The 16,986-nt window shown below is 49.3% G+C and overlaps 2 protein-coding genes across 2 annotated transcripts in view; one reads left to right on the top strand and one right to left on the bottom strand.

Annotated features, from left to right (window-relative positions):
* The window catches only part of GCDH (glutaryl-CoA dehydrogenase), a 27,701-nt gene extending 25,116 nt beyond the window's left edge, over window positions 1–2,585 (bottom strand). Inside the window, exon 1 of the mRNA XM_083185178.1 lies at window positions 2,460–2,585. The gene's annotated coding sequence lies outside the window, so the exon portion shown is untranslated. The remainder of the gene's footprint in view (window positions 1–2,459) is intronic.
* Window positions 2,586–2,964: 379 nt separating this feature from the next.
* The window catches only part of KLF1 (KLF transcription factor 1), a 37,031-nt gene continuing 23,009 nt past the window's right edge, over window positions 2,965–16,986 (top strand). Inside the window, exon 1 of the mRNA XM_083180009.1 lies at window positions 2,965–3,098. Coding sequence (XP_083036135.1) covers window positions 3,021–3,098 — 78 coding nt within the window. The 5' untranslated portion in view covers window positions 2,965–3,020. The remainder of the gene's footprint in view (window positions 3,099–16,986) is intronic.

The following is a 16,986-nucleotide window of genomic DNA, read 5'->3' as shown; positions in this document are numbered from 1 at the left end:
AATTTCATTAATTACATGAGTCCTTTCTGTATGAAAGGGTCGATCCGGATCTTAAGGCTCCCATATACTGGCCCCGATTTGTCTTAAGGACAAGTTTGACCAGTTTGCCCAGAGCCCCCTGGCAGCTCCACGGGAGGCTCACATGCGATCTGGCACTTGATGTGCCATTTTTACATGCAATATATTGCATGCAGTTCTCCCGGGGAGCTTCTGCGGTGGCAGGGGGAGGGCAGTGGGGACCGGACAGCTTTTGGTGGTGGCGGGGGGCTGGCAGCGGGGTCTGTCAGAGCGGCTGAGTCTCAGCCAAGTCTCAACCAATCAACAGCCAGCCAGTCATTTCAAAATATTCAGCAGTCGCATCCCACCACCCGGCAAAATGCCGCTACAAGCTCCAGCAGCCGCCACCACTTGGACGGACCCCGCAGCCCAGGAAGGAGGTCCCAGGTCGAGTAGTTGGACGGGCAGCAGGTCCGACCACCTGCTCAGGTCCAACGTTCATGGGACCTGAGAGGACATCAAACTAAGCCGATTTGGCCCGATATCATGGCCGGATTCGTCTAAATCAGCTTGGTGTATGGGCACCTTTAAACTCAGGGTCTCCAATCCTGCAAAAGACCAGGGTCGGTAGTGTTTTATCTGAACAAAAACTAAATCTCTTGACCATGGGGATTATTCTGGTTCACTCGGAAAGGCACAATCACTCTCTAATGCACAGGTCTTCAACCTGTGGCCCTCCAGATGTTGTGGAACTACATGTCCCAGCATGCCCTGACAGTTTTGGCATGCTCTTATAGGAAAAAATGTGGCAATGCATGTTGGAACATGTAGTTTCACAACATCTGGAGGGCCATAGGTTGAAGACCCATGCGTCTAATGGACAAAACCATGTGCACTGCAGGTGGGGCTGATGTAACATGTGCAGAGAGAGTTTTTACACTGCAATATAGATATCAGTTTGAAGTACAAACCCCCCACCCAAATCTAACTCTCTCTTAGGGTGACCAACTCATCCCTTTAATCCGGGACACATTAATTACACAGGTTCTGTGGCAGTTTAAAACCAGGTGAAATGGTCTTGAGGTGTGGCAGTTTAAAACCAGGTGAAAGCCAGCCACAGAACCTGTGTAATTAATATGTGTCCTGGATTAAAGGGATGAGTTGGTCACCCTAAGAGAGAGTTAGATTTGGGTGGGGGGTTTGTACTTCAAACTGATATCTATATTGCAGTGTAAAAACTCTCTCTGCACATGTTACATCAGCCCCACCTGCAGTGCACATGGTTTTGTCCATTAGAGATTGATTGTGCCTTTCCGAGTGAACCAGAATAACCCCCCATGTCTGCAGAGATTTGTACATACTATAGTGGTCAATGAGTATATACATATTCTCAGGTTTACATAACTGACACTGTATTCCTACACATATCTTACAGTATAAGGTTGTATCTATCCTCATTTAATAAATTATGTAAATATACAAGTTACCATTGTGTATCAAAATAACACATGCTGCCGTCACAATGACCGCAAATAGCAATGTTCCTTTAAAACAAGTGACTGAGAACTCCACCAATCAGAAGAAATATAGTGAGCCTCACCCCCTGATGCAGCCAATGAGTCTTGTAATAAACACAACTAGGAACAGCTGGAGGACTGGGACCGTCAGTGCTCAGTAGAGTCATCTCACACTTGTCACATGCACAACATAAAACGGTCCCAGATTTGACAGGACAGATGCAGGCAGTATAAGCAACCTGTCTCTCATTGACTGTAGTGGTGTGGAACTACAAGTTCAAGAACACCCAGCCAAACATTGCCTATACCAGCTGCAGGTCATACTGGTCAAATTGTAGTTTGGGGTTGTAAATAATCATTAACACAGTAGATTTGTCCAACCTTTGCTCTCCCAAACTCATACAGAAAGCCTGCAAGCTTGCATAATAAAATACTGTAACACCAGGGAGACTAACCAAGAGCAAAGGTCTGCTTGGTGGTAGGTAACCTGTGCCAGCTGCTTTTCTGAAACTACAAATCCCAGCATGCTCTGCAATACTTTTACTGTGAAAGCATGCTGGGATGGGTAGTACGGCAGCACAGTAAGTCCAATATTTGCTATTATTAAATGTATAGGGAGATGCCACTTTTGCTGTGGCATTCAATTAACACAACAAGACTATACATAGTAGACCGTAGTTAGGAAATACTCATAACAGCTGGTGTTGCTAAATTACATGTCCTGGAAAGGCATGCTGAGACATGTAGTTCCACAACTGTAGGCATACTACCTCTGACACTGCAACCTATACAAGCTGCATGGAGTATACAAGGTGCCTGGTGTGGGTACACAGAGCCTATTATAAACAATAGTGAGAGCCATGCCAGCATCAGTGCCACCCACCCACCATGCTAACAAACACAGCCCTATACAGATCACCCCCCGCAGAACAACTTATATCTCACCTTGCTCAGATCCTCTTTCCCTGCTGCTGCTTATGTAAACGGACAGCAGAGCAAGTGGAGCAGCCTTGCGTCGCTCATTACTGACGTCACTGGCCTGCAAAAGACGCCATATTGAATGTGGCAGACAATGAAAATATATAACTAAAGTATGACATTCACGACATTGCACACTATTATCGGACAGAGAGTTGCATTGAATAGTGACTAGTCTGGTAATCCGATTGCAGTAGTTACTTGTGGGTATTATGCCTCTCCTAAATTATAGTTTCCATGGTGCCACTGGCTCTATACAGGCATAGTCCCTGACTTATCCCTGGATAAAACAGCCACAGGAGTTAAATCCCGAGGCTACCTCCCATTTTCACCAGAGAGGTCATTTACTGCAGGTATTGAATACCCCCCTTAATTTCTGTAACACTATTACATCGATTTAATTATTACTTATTTATATGGTGACAAAAAAAGTTTCAGCAGCACCTCACAAAGTACATACACAAATGAGCAAAGCAAAACAAGAAAATAGCGACTTCCCGTACAACAATGTAGGACAAGAAACCATTGATGACACATATTTTAGCTGTTCTCATGTTTTCCCAACAATTGCTCTACTCTCCAATAGACGTCTATTGGGAAAAGTGGGTGAGTAAAGTGAGTGGGGAGGGTACAAGTTTGTACTGATGGTGGTCACATATAACTAAATATACAAGATTTGATCCCAAAAACACAAAAAACTTGTGTCAACCATGTCATGCCGACCTTTTCACAAAACAGTACTTATCTGTTGATAATCGTGCCCCAACAATGACTCTGGGTGCACCACCAATGCCGAAACTAGACCATACTACTCTAGTAGGTGTCGAAAATTGTGTTCAATTATTGTTTCTGAACTTTAGTGCATCATCTTATAACTACACTAAAACAATACCTCCAGTGCGGACCCAATCTAGTTTCTTTTGTCTACCTTTTCTACTTGTCAACCTTTAGTATATGTCGACCCAATGCATGTCAGCCATACTTGCCTACCTGACCCTCTCCATGCGGGAGAAAATGCTCTGTTCCTGGACTTCCCTGGTAATGTATGATTGCCATCACCTGTGGTGAAACACCTTTACCTAGCTCCCCACAGGTGCTGGCAATCATACATTACCAGGGAAGTCCAGGAACAGAGCATTTTCTCCCGCATGGAGAGGGTCAGGTAGGCAAGTATGATGTCACCCATATGTTGTTGAACCTACTTACTGTCTACCTAGATGTTGTAGAGGGGATGCAGTTAAGATCCCAGCGGTCGGGATCCCGGCGTTCAGAATCCCGACCGCCGAAATGCCGACACTTTCTCCCTCCTGGGGTGTCCACGACACCCCTGGAGGGAGAATAAAATAGCGTGCCGAGCGTAGCGAGGCACCGGGCCCGCTGCGTGGCGAGCGCAGCGAGCCCGCAAGGGGGGGCGATCCACGTCCCCCCCTTGTCGGCATTTCGGCTGTCGGGATTCCGGCGTCGGGATTCTGAACGCCGGGATCCCGACCGCCGGGATTCAATACTGAATCCGTTGTAGAGCTATAATACCACATCCATACTAATCTTAAGGGGTCCATTTATCTAACAGTATTTGTTGCTATTTCGCCCAAAACCAGGGGTTAGTTACGAGTATTAAGTACCCCTGGAGTGTAGGTAGGGGGACGGACCACAGCAGATACTGAATCTTCAAAACCTTCTGCAATCTCACCAATCCCGTTAGCAGCCATATCCCAGCGGCGTATTTATAATGGGTGCAGTGTGCGAGGTGCACAAGGGCCTCTGAGTACCACGGGGGCCCACACCAAACAAGCTGCACCCATTTTTTTAATACTTACCCTCCTAATGTATGATTGCCATCACCTGTGGTGAACTAGTTCATTGATAAGAAACGTGTTTCACCACAGGTGATCATACCTCGCAAATTTCTGGCTTATTCAAGCGGTGCACGCCCAAAATTAGGGGACGTGGCTAACCGGAAAGGGGCATGGCCTATACTTACGTCTTTCTGCGAGGCCATGGCCCCTTTTGGTGCTGTGGGGGCATGGCCTAGAGCACAGGTCTTCAACCTGTGGCCCTCCAGATGTTGTGGAACTACATGTCCCATAATGCACTGACCATTTTGGCATGCTCTGATAGGAAATAATGTGGCAATGCATGTTGGAACATGTAGTTTCACAACATCTGGAGGGCCACAGGTTGAAGACCCATGGCATAGAGCAGGGCTGGGCAACTCCGGCCCTCCAGATGTTAGTGAACTACACATCCCAGGATGCTTTGCATTAGTTTTGCTATGTGGCCATGCTGAAACTAATGCAAGGCATGCTGGGATGTGTAGTTCATCAACATCTGGAGGGCCGGTGTTGCCCAGCCCTGGACTAGAGGCTCTAGCCATGCCCACAGCTCTGGCTGCAGGAATAGATGCTGTGTGAGTGCGCATAGTGTCTATTAAGCACTGCTCAGCAGCTGACAGGAGGACTCCCAACAGCAAACAACCCCCTGCCGCGGGACACTGTCGGCCCCGGGCAGGATGCAGGAACGTCCCTGAAAACCAGGACGTTCCCGTGGGACTGTTGGAAGGTATGGGTGATGGCAATCATACATTACCAGAGCAGTTTCTCGCTGAAGGAGAGGGTCAGGAAGGAAAGTATGCAGTGGCCGGAGCTCTGCCGAAACTGCCAGCAAAATGGAGCCGTGGCCAAGTAGGAATATAAAATTACAATTTTATTGTGGACTGCTATTCCAACTTCAGCCACGAGATGGCAATGCTTCATCATTAATAACGGTACTTGTTTCCTAGCACGGCCACAATCGCGGGCATCGGGTGTCATTTTTAGTGGTCTGCGACCGACGCGATGCCACCGATTTTCCCATTGAAATGCATAGAAAAAAGTCAAAATCGCGTCGTATGCGGCTAAAAATGGCTTAAATGGTCCAGGCGCGATGCCACCGATTTCCCCATAGGGAACAATGTTAAATGCCTCAATTTAGCCGCGATGCCCCCGATTTCCCATAGGAATCAATGTTAAATGGCTCAATTTACCCAAATCATCATAGGGAACAATGGTAAATGGGCCCGAAAACCCAAAAAAGCACCCCTGAACAGTGAAATGTCCCCCCAAAAGTAGTTTACGCCACCCCACGATCAACGCGAACCTGAAGCGTGGCGAGCGGCGGCGGTACGCGTCCTCCGACCTTTTCATACCCCCACTATCCACGTCGGCGTGGAGTTGAGAATAGAATAGTGTGGCGAGCGCAGCGAGCCACCGAGCCCGAAGCGTGGCGAGCGGACGCGGATACCTTCACAGGTAAACGCGTCCCTTTGCGGGCTTCACAGGTATCCGCGTCCCCTCGCTGCGCTCGCCACGCTTCGGGCTCGCTGCGCTCGCCACACTATTCTATTCTCAACTCCACGCCGACGTGGATAGTGGGGGTATGAAAAGGTCGGAGGACGCGTACCGCCGCCCCTTGCGGGTTTGCTTCGCTCGCCACGCTTCGGGTTCGCAGTGATCGTGGGGTGGCGTCAACTACTTTTGGGGGGACATTGGTGTTTTTTTGGGTTTTCTGGCCCATTTACCATTGTTCCCTATGATGATTTGGGTAAATTGAGCCATTTAACATTGATTCCTATGGGAAATCGGGGGCATCGCGGGTAAATTGAGGCATTTAACATTGTTCCCTATGGGGAAATCGCGGGCATCGCGTCGGTACCATCGCACCCGATTTTTTAGTGCATGCGATGGCCGCGATGCCCCCGATTTTTCCTCACGATGCCCCCGATCATGATCGTTGTGGCCGTGCTAGGAAACAAGTACCTTAATAACTATAGTTTTCTGAGCACTTGAAAAAGTTTATTTATTTATTTTTCCTTTTTGCACTAGAGCACTCAGACCCTACTGAGCATGTGCGAATCTACGGAAAAATGGTGCGATCAACATTTTTGCAGTGTTGTGGATTCTGCACCATTTTTCCAAAGATTGCAGAAGCGCTCCTGCTGCCGCTGGACGCAGGAGAGTAATTATTACAAAAATGGGTGCAACGTTTGCGGAGTGGACTCAGGGGCCTGTGTGCACTGTGCATACTGCAACCATTATAGATACGCCACTGCAGTTAATTATCTGATCTGGTTGCACATAATGCAACCAGTCAGATACACAGAGCCTGAAGATAATCTTCTAGCAACCGCCACTCACAGGTGCTAGGTGCCACACAGAGCCTGGGCATGTCTCTCCCCCCCCCCCCCCCCCCGCTGATTTGTTGTAGGCGGGGCTCTTGCGCAGCGAAAAGGGGGCGCGGCCTTACATTATACCACACACCGTAATGGCCATTGCATATTTTACCAAACTTTGTAATACCCATTACACATAAAGCCACATGCCGTAATGCCAATTACACATAAGGCCACACATGATGCATGTAACAAAACGTAATGCCCATTAAACATTTGACACATAAGTGCCACTTACCTACATGCTCATTCCTAGGAACTTCATGCTCGATGCCAGGGGCTTTATGCTCGATATTAAGGGGCTTCATGCTCGATGCCAAGGGGGACTGAAATTGCTTGATGCCAAGGGGGACTGAAATTGCTTGTTGCCAAGGGGGACTGAAATTGCTTGTTGCCAAGGGGGACTGAAATTGCTTGTTGCCAAGGGGGACTGAAATTGCTCATTGTCAAAGGAGACTAAATAGCTCGTTGTCAAGGGGGACTGCAGCCCACCCGCTCCCCGCTGTGCCCGGCTGAGCCTGTCCGCCACAATTTTCAATTAAGTCGCTAGCAGTCCAGCAGCCACCAATGCTGCTTCTGATTGGCTGCTGGACCGCAAGCAACTATTGGCTAATGGTCCATCGGGAGGCTTGAACTGAAAATAGTGGCGTTTAAAAATATTGTGCAATAAAATGCACCCATCAATAATAAAGATGTAATCGTAGAAGCAGTATGCTGGAATATGTTTTCTTAATAATTTATTTAGGCTGGATCAAAGTTACTGCTGTTTATATATAATTAACACCCGACCTGATTCAGAGATGTACACAATACAGCAGCGTTAATACCGGAGACAATGGAAGGTAGGTGCCGTCAGGCATTTGCCCTGAAGCGGGCACACTAACTTCCACCATTGCTCCAGGTTCTTCTTCATGCACACCAGAGCAGGAATAAGCAGGGAGCCGAATGGGACATGGAGAAACAGCCAGGCATAGCGGGGCACGGCTGGACACATCGGGGAGCGACCAGGCACAGCGGGGAGCGGGCGGGAAGCAAGCAGGCAGGTGATCGGGCAGGCAGTGCAGGGGAGCCGGCAGCACAATTTGTGGTGCACGGCTCCAGCGCCCGGAGCTTGTGCTCCACCCTTGCTACGCCCCTGCACTTCCTTGTGAAACAGGCAGAATGAGGAGATAATACCCAGGACTCCGTACTTAGGGGGCGGGCTAAATTATGCAAATTCACACCTTTTGTGGCAATGGGGCATGGGCTTAGGAGTTACAGGCTGACTTTGCCTGCTGAAGTGCCCTACATTGGGGCTTCTCCCAGAGACAAGAGCATACAATTAGTATGACACACCCGACGCATGCATTGGGTCGACATGAGCTTAGGATGATCCCTGAATTTGTGGACATGGGCTTAGGTTGACATGGTCATTAGGTTGACACAAGCATTAGGTTGACATGGGCAACGTCGACAGTCAAAAGGTCTACATGGGGGTTTTCACGTTTTTTTTTTGGAGCCGACCGGTGGTATTTCATGCCCTACCATCCAATAGGGCTTGGTGGGAGAATAAAATAGTGTGCCACGCGTAGTGAGGCACCATGCCTGAAGCATGGCGAGCACAGCGGTGCAACAATACGGTGTCCATGTCGACTGTGTTGACATCTGGGACGAAAAAATTTGAAAAACCCATGTCAACCTAATGCTTGTGTTGACCTAATGACCCTGTCAACCAAAGCCCATGTCAACCTTTTCAGGTGTTAAAAAAAGTGCATGTCCACCTTAGGTGTGTCGACCCTATGACCCATACCCCCCCCCCCCCCCCCAGTGTCTGCTGTGCTGCCAATCATTGCTGATGTTTTGATGATGATCATCTGATGTTTGAAAATATAGTCATTTACATTTATTAAAATAATATATATATGACAGGGGTACAATTACAATACTTCAAGTTGTAAAACCTGGCGCTTCTGATCATGACAATGCCGGGAATGTAAAATGATTTTGCTAGAAGACCCGGCCAGTAAAATCTTTGCCCTTTTCACCTTACTCGCCCTCTCAGTTTTACAGCTATATATATAGCTTGGCTGAATATCATCTAACGCCCACGTGCCTGACACTTGGAGGGGTGTTAATATCTGTAATAAAACCATAAAGTGTTCCGTTCTAAATGGCACGTTTACAGAAGTGACGCAACATTTTTTTTTCCAAAATATGTTTTATTGAGCCTCATGTATCAACATTGTTACAAACATCAGAATTAGATATAGAACAGTAGTTTTATGAGGATCAATTCACAATTTTCAAAATTTTCCAAAAATAATTAACATATAATATAGGTAAGGGAAAAAAATGGTACAAAGAACATGGCATGGCAACTTCGGTAGTGACACAACATTTTAATCTGTAGAGAACATGTCACTGGCCAGTTTGTGTTCCCTGGAACTATGTCATATCTAAAATGACACCTGCGCTGTGTTTTGTGCAAATGTAAGAGAGCATTGTCTTCATATGATAATTATAAATTGGTTAAATTGGGGTGGAGCAGATTGGATATAGTGGGGTATAGTAGACTGGATATAATGGGGTGGAGCAGATTGGATATATAGTGGGGAGGAGTAGACTGGATATAGCTGGGTGGAGCACATTGGCTATAGCGGGGTGGTGCACACTGGCTATAGAGGGGTGGTGCACATTGGCTATAGCAGAGGGTGGTGCACATTGGCTATAGCGAGGCGGTGCACATTGGCTATAGCAGGGTGGGGCACATTGGCTATAGCAGGCAGTGGTGCACACTGGTTATAACAGGGGGTGGTGCACATTGGCTATAGCAGGGGGTGGTGCACATTGGTTATAGCAGGGGGTGGTGCACATTGGCTATAGCAGGGGGTGGTGCACATTGGCTATAGCAGGGGGTGGTGCACATTGGCTATAGCAGGGGGTGGTGCACATTGGCTATAGCAGGGGGTGGTGCACCTTAGCTATAGCGGGGTGGTGAACATTGGCTATAGCAGGGGGTGGTGCACATTGACTATAGTGGGGTGCTGCATATTGGCTATAGCAGGGGGTGCTGCACATTGGATATAGCAGTGGGTGGTGCATATTGGCTATAACGAGGTGGTTCGCATTGGCTATAGCAGGGTGGTGCACATTGGCTATAGCGGGGGGGGGGGGGTGCTGCACATTGGCTATAGCAGGGAGCAGTGCACATTGGCTATAGCAGGGGGTGGTGCACATTGGTAAAGCAGAGGGTGGTGAACATTGGCGATATTGGGGTGCTGCACATTGGCTATAGCGGGGTGCTGCACATTGGCTATAGCAGGGTGGTACACATTGGCTATAGCAGGGGTGCAGCACATTGGCTATAGCAGGCAGTGGTGCACACTGGTTATAGCAGGGGGTGGTGCACATTGGCTATAGCAGGGTGCTGCATATTGGCTATAGCAGGGGGTGCTGCACATTGAATATAGCAGGGGGTGGTGCACATTGGCTATAACGAGGGTGGTGCACGTTGGCTATAGTGGTGTGGTGCATATTGGCTATAGCAGGGTGGTGCACATTGGCTACAGCAGGGTGGTGCACATTGGCTATAGCGGGGTGCTGCACATTGGCTATAATGGGATGCTGCACATTGGCTATAGCGGGGTGCTGCACATAGGGTATAGCAGGGGGTGGTGCAAGTTGGCTATAGTGGGGTGGTGTACATTATCTATAGTGGTGTGGTGCATATTGGCTATAGCAGGGTGGTGCACATTGGCTACAGCGGGGTGCTGCACATTGGCTACAGCGGGGTGCTGCACATAGGCTAGAATTGGGTGCTGCACATTGGCTATAGCAGAGGGTGGTGCACATTGGCTATAGTGCGGTGGTGCACATTGGCTATAGTAGGGTGGTGCACATTGGGTATAGTGGGGGGGGGCTGCACATTGGCTATAGCAGGGGGTGGTGCACATTGGCTATAGTAGGGTGGTGCACATTGGGTATACTGGGGGGGTGCTGCACATTGGCTATAGCAGGGGGCAGTGCACATTGGCTATAGCAGGGGGTGGTGCACATTGGTAAAGCAGAGGGTGGTGTACATTGGCAATATCGGGGTGCTACACATTGGCTATAGCAGGGGGTGGTGCACATTAACTATAGCGGGGTGGTGCACATTGGCTATAGTGGGATGGTGCATATTGGCTATAGCGGGGTGCTGCACATTAGATATAGCAGGGGGTGGTGCACATTGGCTATAGAGAGGTGGTTCACATTGGGTATAGCAGGGGGTGGTGCACCTTGGCTATAGTGGGGTGGTGAACATTATCTATAGTGGTGTGGTGCATATTGGCTACAGCGGGGTGGTGCACATTGCCTATAGCGGGGTTCTGCACATTGGATATAGTAGGGGGAGTGCACATTGGCTATAGCAGGGGGTGGTGCATGTTGGCTATAGTGGGGTGGTGCACATTATCTATAGTGGTGTGGTGCATATTGGCTATAGCAGGGGGTGGTACATATTGGCTACAGCGGGGTGCAGCACATAGGCTACAATGGGGTGGTGCACATTGTCTATAGTGCGGTGGTGCACATTGGGTATAGCGGGGGTTGCTGCCCATTGGCTATAGCAGGGGGCAGTGCACATTGGTATAGCAGAGGGTGGTGCACATTGGCTATGTCGTGGGGGGTGCACATTGGCTATGTCGTGGGGGGTGCACATTGGCTATAGCAGGGGGTGCTGCACATTGGCTATAGCAGGGGGTGGTGCACACTGGTTATCGCAGGGAGTGGTGCACATTGGCTATAGCAGGGGATGGTGCACATTGGCTATAGCAGGGGGTGGTGCACATTGGCTATATCAGGGGGTGGTGCACATTGGCTATAGCAGGGTACTGTACATTGGCTATAGTGGGTGGTGCACATTGGCTATAGCAGGGTACTGTACATTGGCTATATTGGGTGGTGCACATTGGCTATAGCAGGGTACTGTACATTGGCTATAGTGGGTGGTGCACATTGGCTATAGCAGGGTACTGTACATTGGCTATATTGGGTGGTGCACATTGGCTATAGCAGGGGGTGGTGCACATTGGCTATAGCAGGGTACTGTACATTGGCCTTAGTGGGTGGTGCACATTGGCTATAGCAGGGGGTGGTGCACATTGGCTATAGCGAGGTGGTTCACATTGGGTATAGCGGGGGTGCACATTATCTATAGTGGTGTGGTGCATATTGGCTATAGCAGGGGGTGGTGCATATTGGCTATAGCAGGGTGGTGCACATTGGCTACAGAGGGGTGGTGCACATTGGCTAAAGTGGGGTGCTGCACATTGGCTATAGCGGGGTGGAGCACATTGGCTCTAGCAGGGGGTTGTGCACATTAGCTATAGTGCAGTGGTGCACATTGGGTATAGCAGGGGGTGCTGCACATTGGCTATAGCAGGGGGTGATGCACATTGGCTACAGCAGGGGGTGATGCACATAGGCTAAAATGCGGTGGTGCACATTGGCTATAGTAGGGTGGTGCACATTGGGTATAGCGGGGGTGGTGCACGTTGGTTATTGCAGGGGGTGGTGCACATTGGGTATAGCAGAGGGTGGTGCACATTAGCAATTGCAGGGGGTGGTGCACATTGGCTATTGCTGGGTGTTGCATATTGGGTATAGCAGGGGGTGGTGCACATTGGCTATAGTGCGGTGGTGCACATTGGCTATAGTGAGGTGGTGTACATTGGTTATAGCAGGGGGCTGTGCACATTGGTTATAGTGGGGGGTTGTACGGATGGTGTTATGGTTAGCATTACTGCCTCACAGCGCTGAGGTCATGTGTTCAAATCCCACCATGGCCCTAATTGTGTTTGTATAGTCTCCCCGTACTTGTGTGGGTTTCATCTGGGTACTCCGGTTTCCTCACGCAATCCAAAAATATACTGGTAGGTTATTTAGCTCCCAACAAATTAACCATGGAATATCTGTGTGTGCGTGTACTGTATATGTGATAGGGAATATAGATTGTAAGCTTCACTGGGGCAGGGACTGACGTAAAGCCCTGCGGAATATGTGTACGATATATAAGAAACTGTTAATAATGTCAAAACAATTGGCTATAGTGGGGGGCGGGGCACACTGGTTATAGCGAGGTGGTGAAGATTGGGTGTAGCGGGTTGTGCACATTTGGCCTAATTCATCATGGATCGCTAAATAGAAAAAATGCAAATCAAGTGATTATCAAATGAATGCGTACAAGTGCAAGGGGAAAATGCGTATAGATTGTAAAGATAATCCCCTCGCAGTGTGACTGACAGGAACCTGCCATTTAGGGGTGAAAGCCTGCCATTTTCTTGTGGAAAAATGCAGACGTGCCCAGAATTTTGTGGGAGGGTCTGTGACATCAGCGATGACCACTTCCACCACGTCACAGTCGTAGATTAGTGGAAGCCTGGAAGTCAAAGACGCGCTGCCAGCTTCATAAATTGTTTTTATATTGCCATTATCAGCCATCAGCTGTCCTGAAAAGGTGCATTTATGGGAAAGCGCACACAGGATATCGCTGAAGGACTCCAGACGCTGTTTGGTTTAAGCAATCGCATGCGATTTTTAACCCTCCCAATTAGATCGGCGGATGGCAGGAGCCCTGTTGGCGGTCAACGGTGTAGCAGAGCGGGTGGCAGGAGGGCTGGCGTGTGGCGGTAGTCAGCATGGGCGGCAAAATTTGAAAAATCATTTAAAAAGACTGGTCGGCCCTCTGAGAGAGCTCTCTCAGCCAATCAGTGGCCGTCTGAATGTGAGCCCTCTGAGTGGCTGAGACCTCTGATTTGAAGTGAGTGTCTAAAGGAAGTATAACCTATACTTACCTTTAGATAGAATTTGCCTGTGACATTCCTTCCAGTTATTGTTAATGGCTGAGATCTCTCTCAGCCAATAATATCCGCCCAGTGGTTTAAAATGTTGCTGACTACCGCCTCACGCCAGCCGTCCTGCTGCCCACTCCACCAACAGCCCTCTTCTAGTGCCCGGTGTGGCACCTGTCAGGCGACATCAGGTGCTGGAACAAAAGCACTTGGACACCATAAGATGCGATGGGACATGACATTGCGATGTCGCATCGAATCTGATCACACAAGTGTTTTGGGTAATTAAACTCACCCCCAACATGCACACAGTAAAATGGGGTGTGGATACATACAGGTTGGGTATCCCTTATCCGAAATGCTCGGGACCACGAGCATTCTGGATAAGTGATTTTTCCGGATTTTGGAATATTTCTTTTAAACGTACTTACCTGTTCCCTGGTGGTTCCCCGATGGTCCCTCGGCGTCCACGGCAGGCCCCTGGCACCGTCTCCGGCATCTCCAGCGGTCCCAGGATCCTCCTATATCATTAACCGTGTGCACTTCTGTGGCTCCTTAGCGATGTCCTCTATGTACATGCAGGACAATGGTGGATCACTAACAAGCAGGACCTGATTAAGGGTTCCACGTACCCATGGCTACTACAAGTGGTACAAGAGACTAATTTTTTGTGTATTTTCCAAATAAACCCCTTATTGTTCGATTTATGTTGAACTTTTAGACTGCAAACCTGGGTCCAACCCTGTATTTTGAACAGGGGTCCATCCCTGCTGCGACCTGGGTCAGGCTCCTTTTTGACACCTTTCACACTGCACTTCAACCCAGGTTATTCTCTGGTTGGCTGCTTTCACACTGGACCCAGGTCAGCACAGCATAACCTATTGGTGTCATTAAAAGTGGACTTTTTTCAGTCCCACAAACATGACGTCACAAAGGAAACAAAGCTGAGGGGCTGGGAGGAATACTGAGCGACGCCAGGGCCGGGTCGCTCCGTGGGGGGGGGGATTGGGCTGCCGCGCCACTCCATGGGGTCGGGGAGAGTTGCTCACATCCATCCTGCTCCCTCCGCCGCATCACCCCAGTGGGGGGGGGGGGGGGAGAGATAGAAACATAGAATTTGCCGGCAGATAAGAACCACTTGGCCCATCTAGTCTGCCCCTTTTTTAAACATGTTACCTCAAACCATATTTGATCCTTATTTTTTTTGTAAGGATATCAATATGCCTATCCCAAGCATGTTCAAATTGTTCTACTGTATTTGCCTCTACCACCTCTGATGGGAGACTATTCCACTTATCTACTACTCTTTCTGTGAAGTAATTCTTCCTCACATTTCCCCTGAATCTTCCTCCCTCTAGTTTCAGTGCATGTCCTCGTGTTCTGCTGCTCCTCTTCCTGTGTAGAATGTCTCCCACCTGTACCTTGTTAAAACCCTTGATATATTTGAAAGTTTCTATCATGTCCCCCCTTTCCCTTCTCTGCACTAAACTATACATATTAAGATCTTTTAGTCTTTCCTGGTACGTTTTGTGATGTAGGCCATGCACCATTTTAGTTGCCCTTCTTTGTACAGTCTCTAATGTATTTATATCCTTCTGGCGATATGGCCTCCAGATGTGGCAGCCGAGTGGCTCCACAGAGGGGATGAGTTGCTCACCTTCATACACCCTGCTCCCTCCTGCCGCTCTCCAGTGGCCGGCGCCCCAGGCAGATGCCTAAAGTGACTCCTATATTTGTGTTTTTGTAAACCACAGCATCTTTTACTGTTTCTGTCATATCTGCGCATTTCTTTGTCTCCCCTTATATTCAGCAACTAGGTGATTCATCGTGCCCTACGGGCGCTCTTCACCGTCGTGAGGGGCTGCGCCCCCTTAATTTGTGAACGTTTGTATTGTGAGACATATGGTTAGAATTGTATGTAAGATGCCCTGTATTGCAGTTATAGGTGAAATGTGTTAAATAGAGAGCATATGATTTGGAAGGGGGTGTGGATTGTTTTGTTTAATTAAAAAGCGGTTACAGAGTAAGATGTACATTGATAGTGTACAGTGACATTTGTGGGTGTGTGGGGGGGGGGGGTGCATGTTGCTGAGGTGTGTGTGTTCAATAGTATAGTAGGGTATTTTTGAGTCAGCGGCTCGGGCAGTGCGATGTGTAGCCATAGGCTACAATGGGCTATTGCCATCCCAGAATGGCGATAGCCCAGGGGTGCGAAGCCGAGCTGCCCGATGTTGATACATCGGCCAGCTTCGCATCCCCCATAGAAACCTATGGGGGATGCAGCCGGCGGCGCTGAAGGGGGGATCGCAGCAGATTTCGATTTCACAATGTAGGCACAATGTACTCATTCGATTTACTGGATCAAATTCGAGATTTCCTTGGCTGCACAGTAGATTTTTCGGTACTTGTGTATTTTCACAGCGCCCCCTATTTCCATCGCAGGGCATTGTACAACCACAAAATCGCGTTGCATCGCATGCCATATGATCGCATGCGATGCGACGCGATTATACCCGATTTTTAATTGTACAGGCACCCAGATGCCTGATTCCTATGTTAAATGCCCCCCCCCCCAGACCCGATTTTAGATTGTACACCCACCCTGATGGGTAATGACTATGTTCAAATGCCCCCCATTGTTAACGCCACACCACTATCAACGCTTCCTCCGACCTTTTCATACCCCCACTATCCACGTTGGCGCGGAGTTGATTTTATATAGTGTGGCGAGCGCAGCGAGCCACTGAGCCCAAAGCGCGCGGAATACTTGGGAAGTAATGCGCGTCCCCTCGCTGCGCTCGCCACACTATATAAGTTCAACTCCACGCCGACGTGGATAGTGGGGGTATGAAAAGGTCAGAGGACGCGTACCGCCGCCGCTCGCCACGCTTCGGGGTGGCGTTGATAGTGGGGTGGCGTTAACAATGGAGGGGCATTTAACATTGTCATTACCCATCAGGGCAGGGCCGTCTTAACAATCTACTGGGCCCCTGGGCAAAATAATTTTTAGGGCCCCCCTCCACCCACCTATGTGCAGCAGCAGAGGAGGGCTGGGAGTTGTGTGGCGGGGATCCGGGCAGCAGCTGTCAGCGTTGTCCGTCCAGGCAGCTCGCTCAGAACTTGATGTAGCGCTATTTGCTGCCGGGCAGGAAGCGCTGCAGATTTTGAAAAGAATGGCCGGACACTGATTGGCTGAGCGTCAGGCCAATCAACGTCCGGCCAGAATTTTCAGAATCAGCAGCGCTTCCCGCCCACCGGCAAATAGCGCTACAGCAAGGTCTGAGTCGCCACTGCCTGTATGGACAACGCTGACAGCTGCTGCCCGGAGCATCCCCGACATATGCCGCCCAGATTGCTACATCAAGATCCCAGCCCCCCGCTGCCTGGATCACCGCCGCCACCGCTGAGTCGCCGCTGACAGCCGCTGACCGCATCCCAGCCGCCCACCGCCATTCCCCAGAGCAGTGCCGTCTTCCCC

This window comes from Crinia signifera, chromosome 4 (assembly GCF_055691185.1).
Source record: "Crinia signifera chromosome 4, ASM5569118v1, whole genome shotgun sequence".
Classification (NCBI taxonomy): Eukaryota; Metazoa; Chordata; class Amphibia; order Anura; family Myobatrachidae; genus Crinia; species Crinia signifera.
This window is presented reverse-complemented; position numbering and strand designations above follow the sequence as displayed.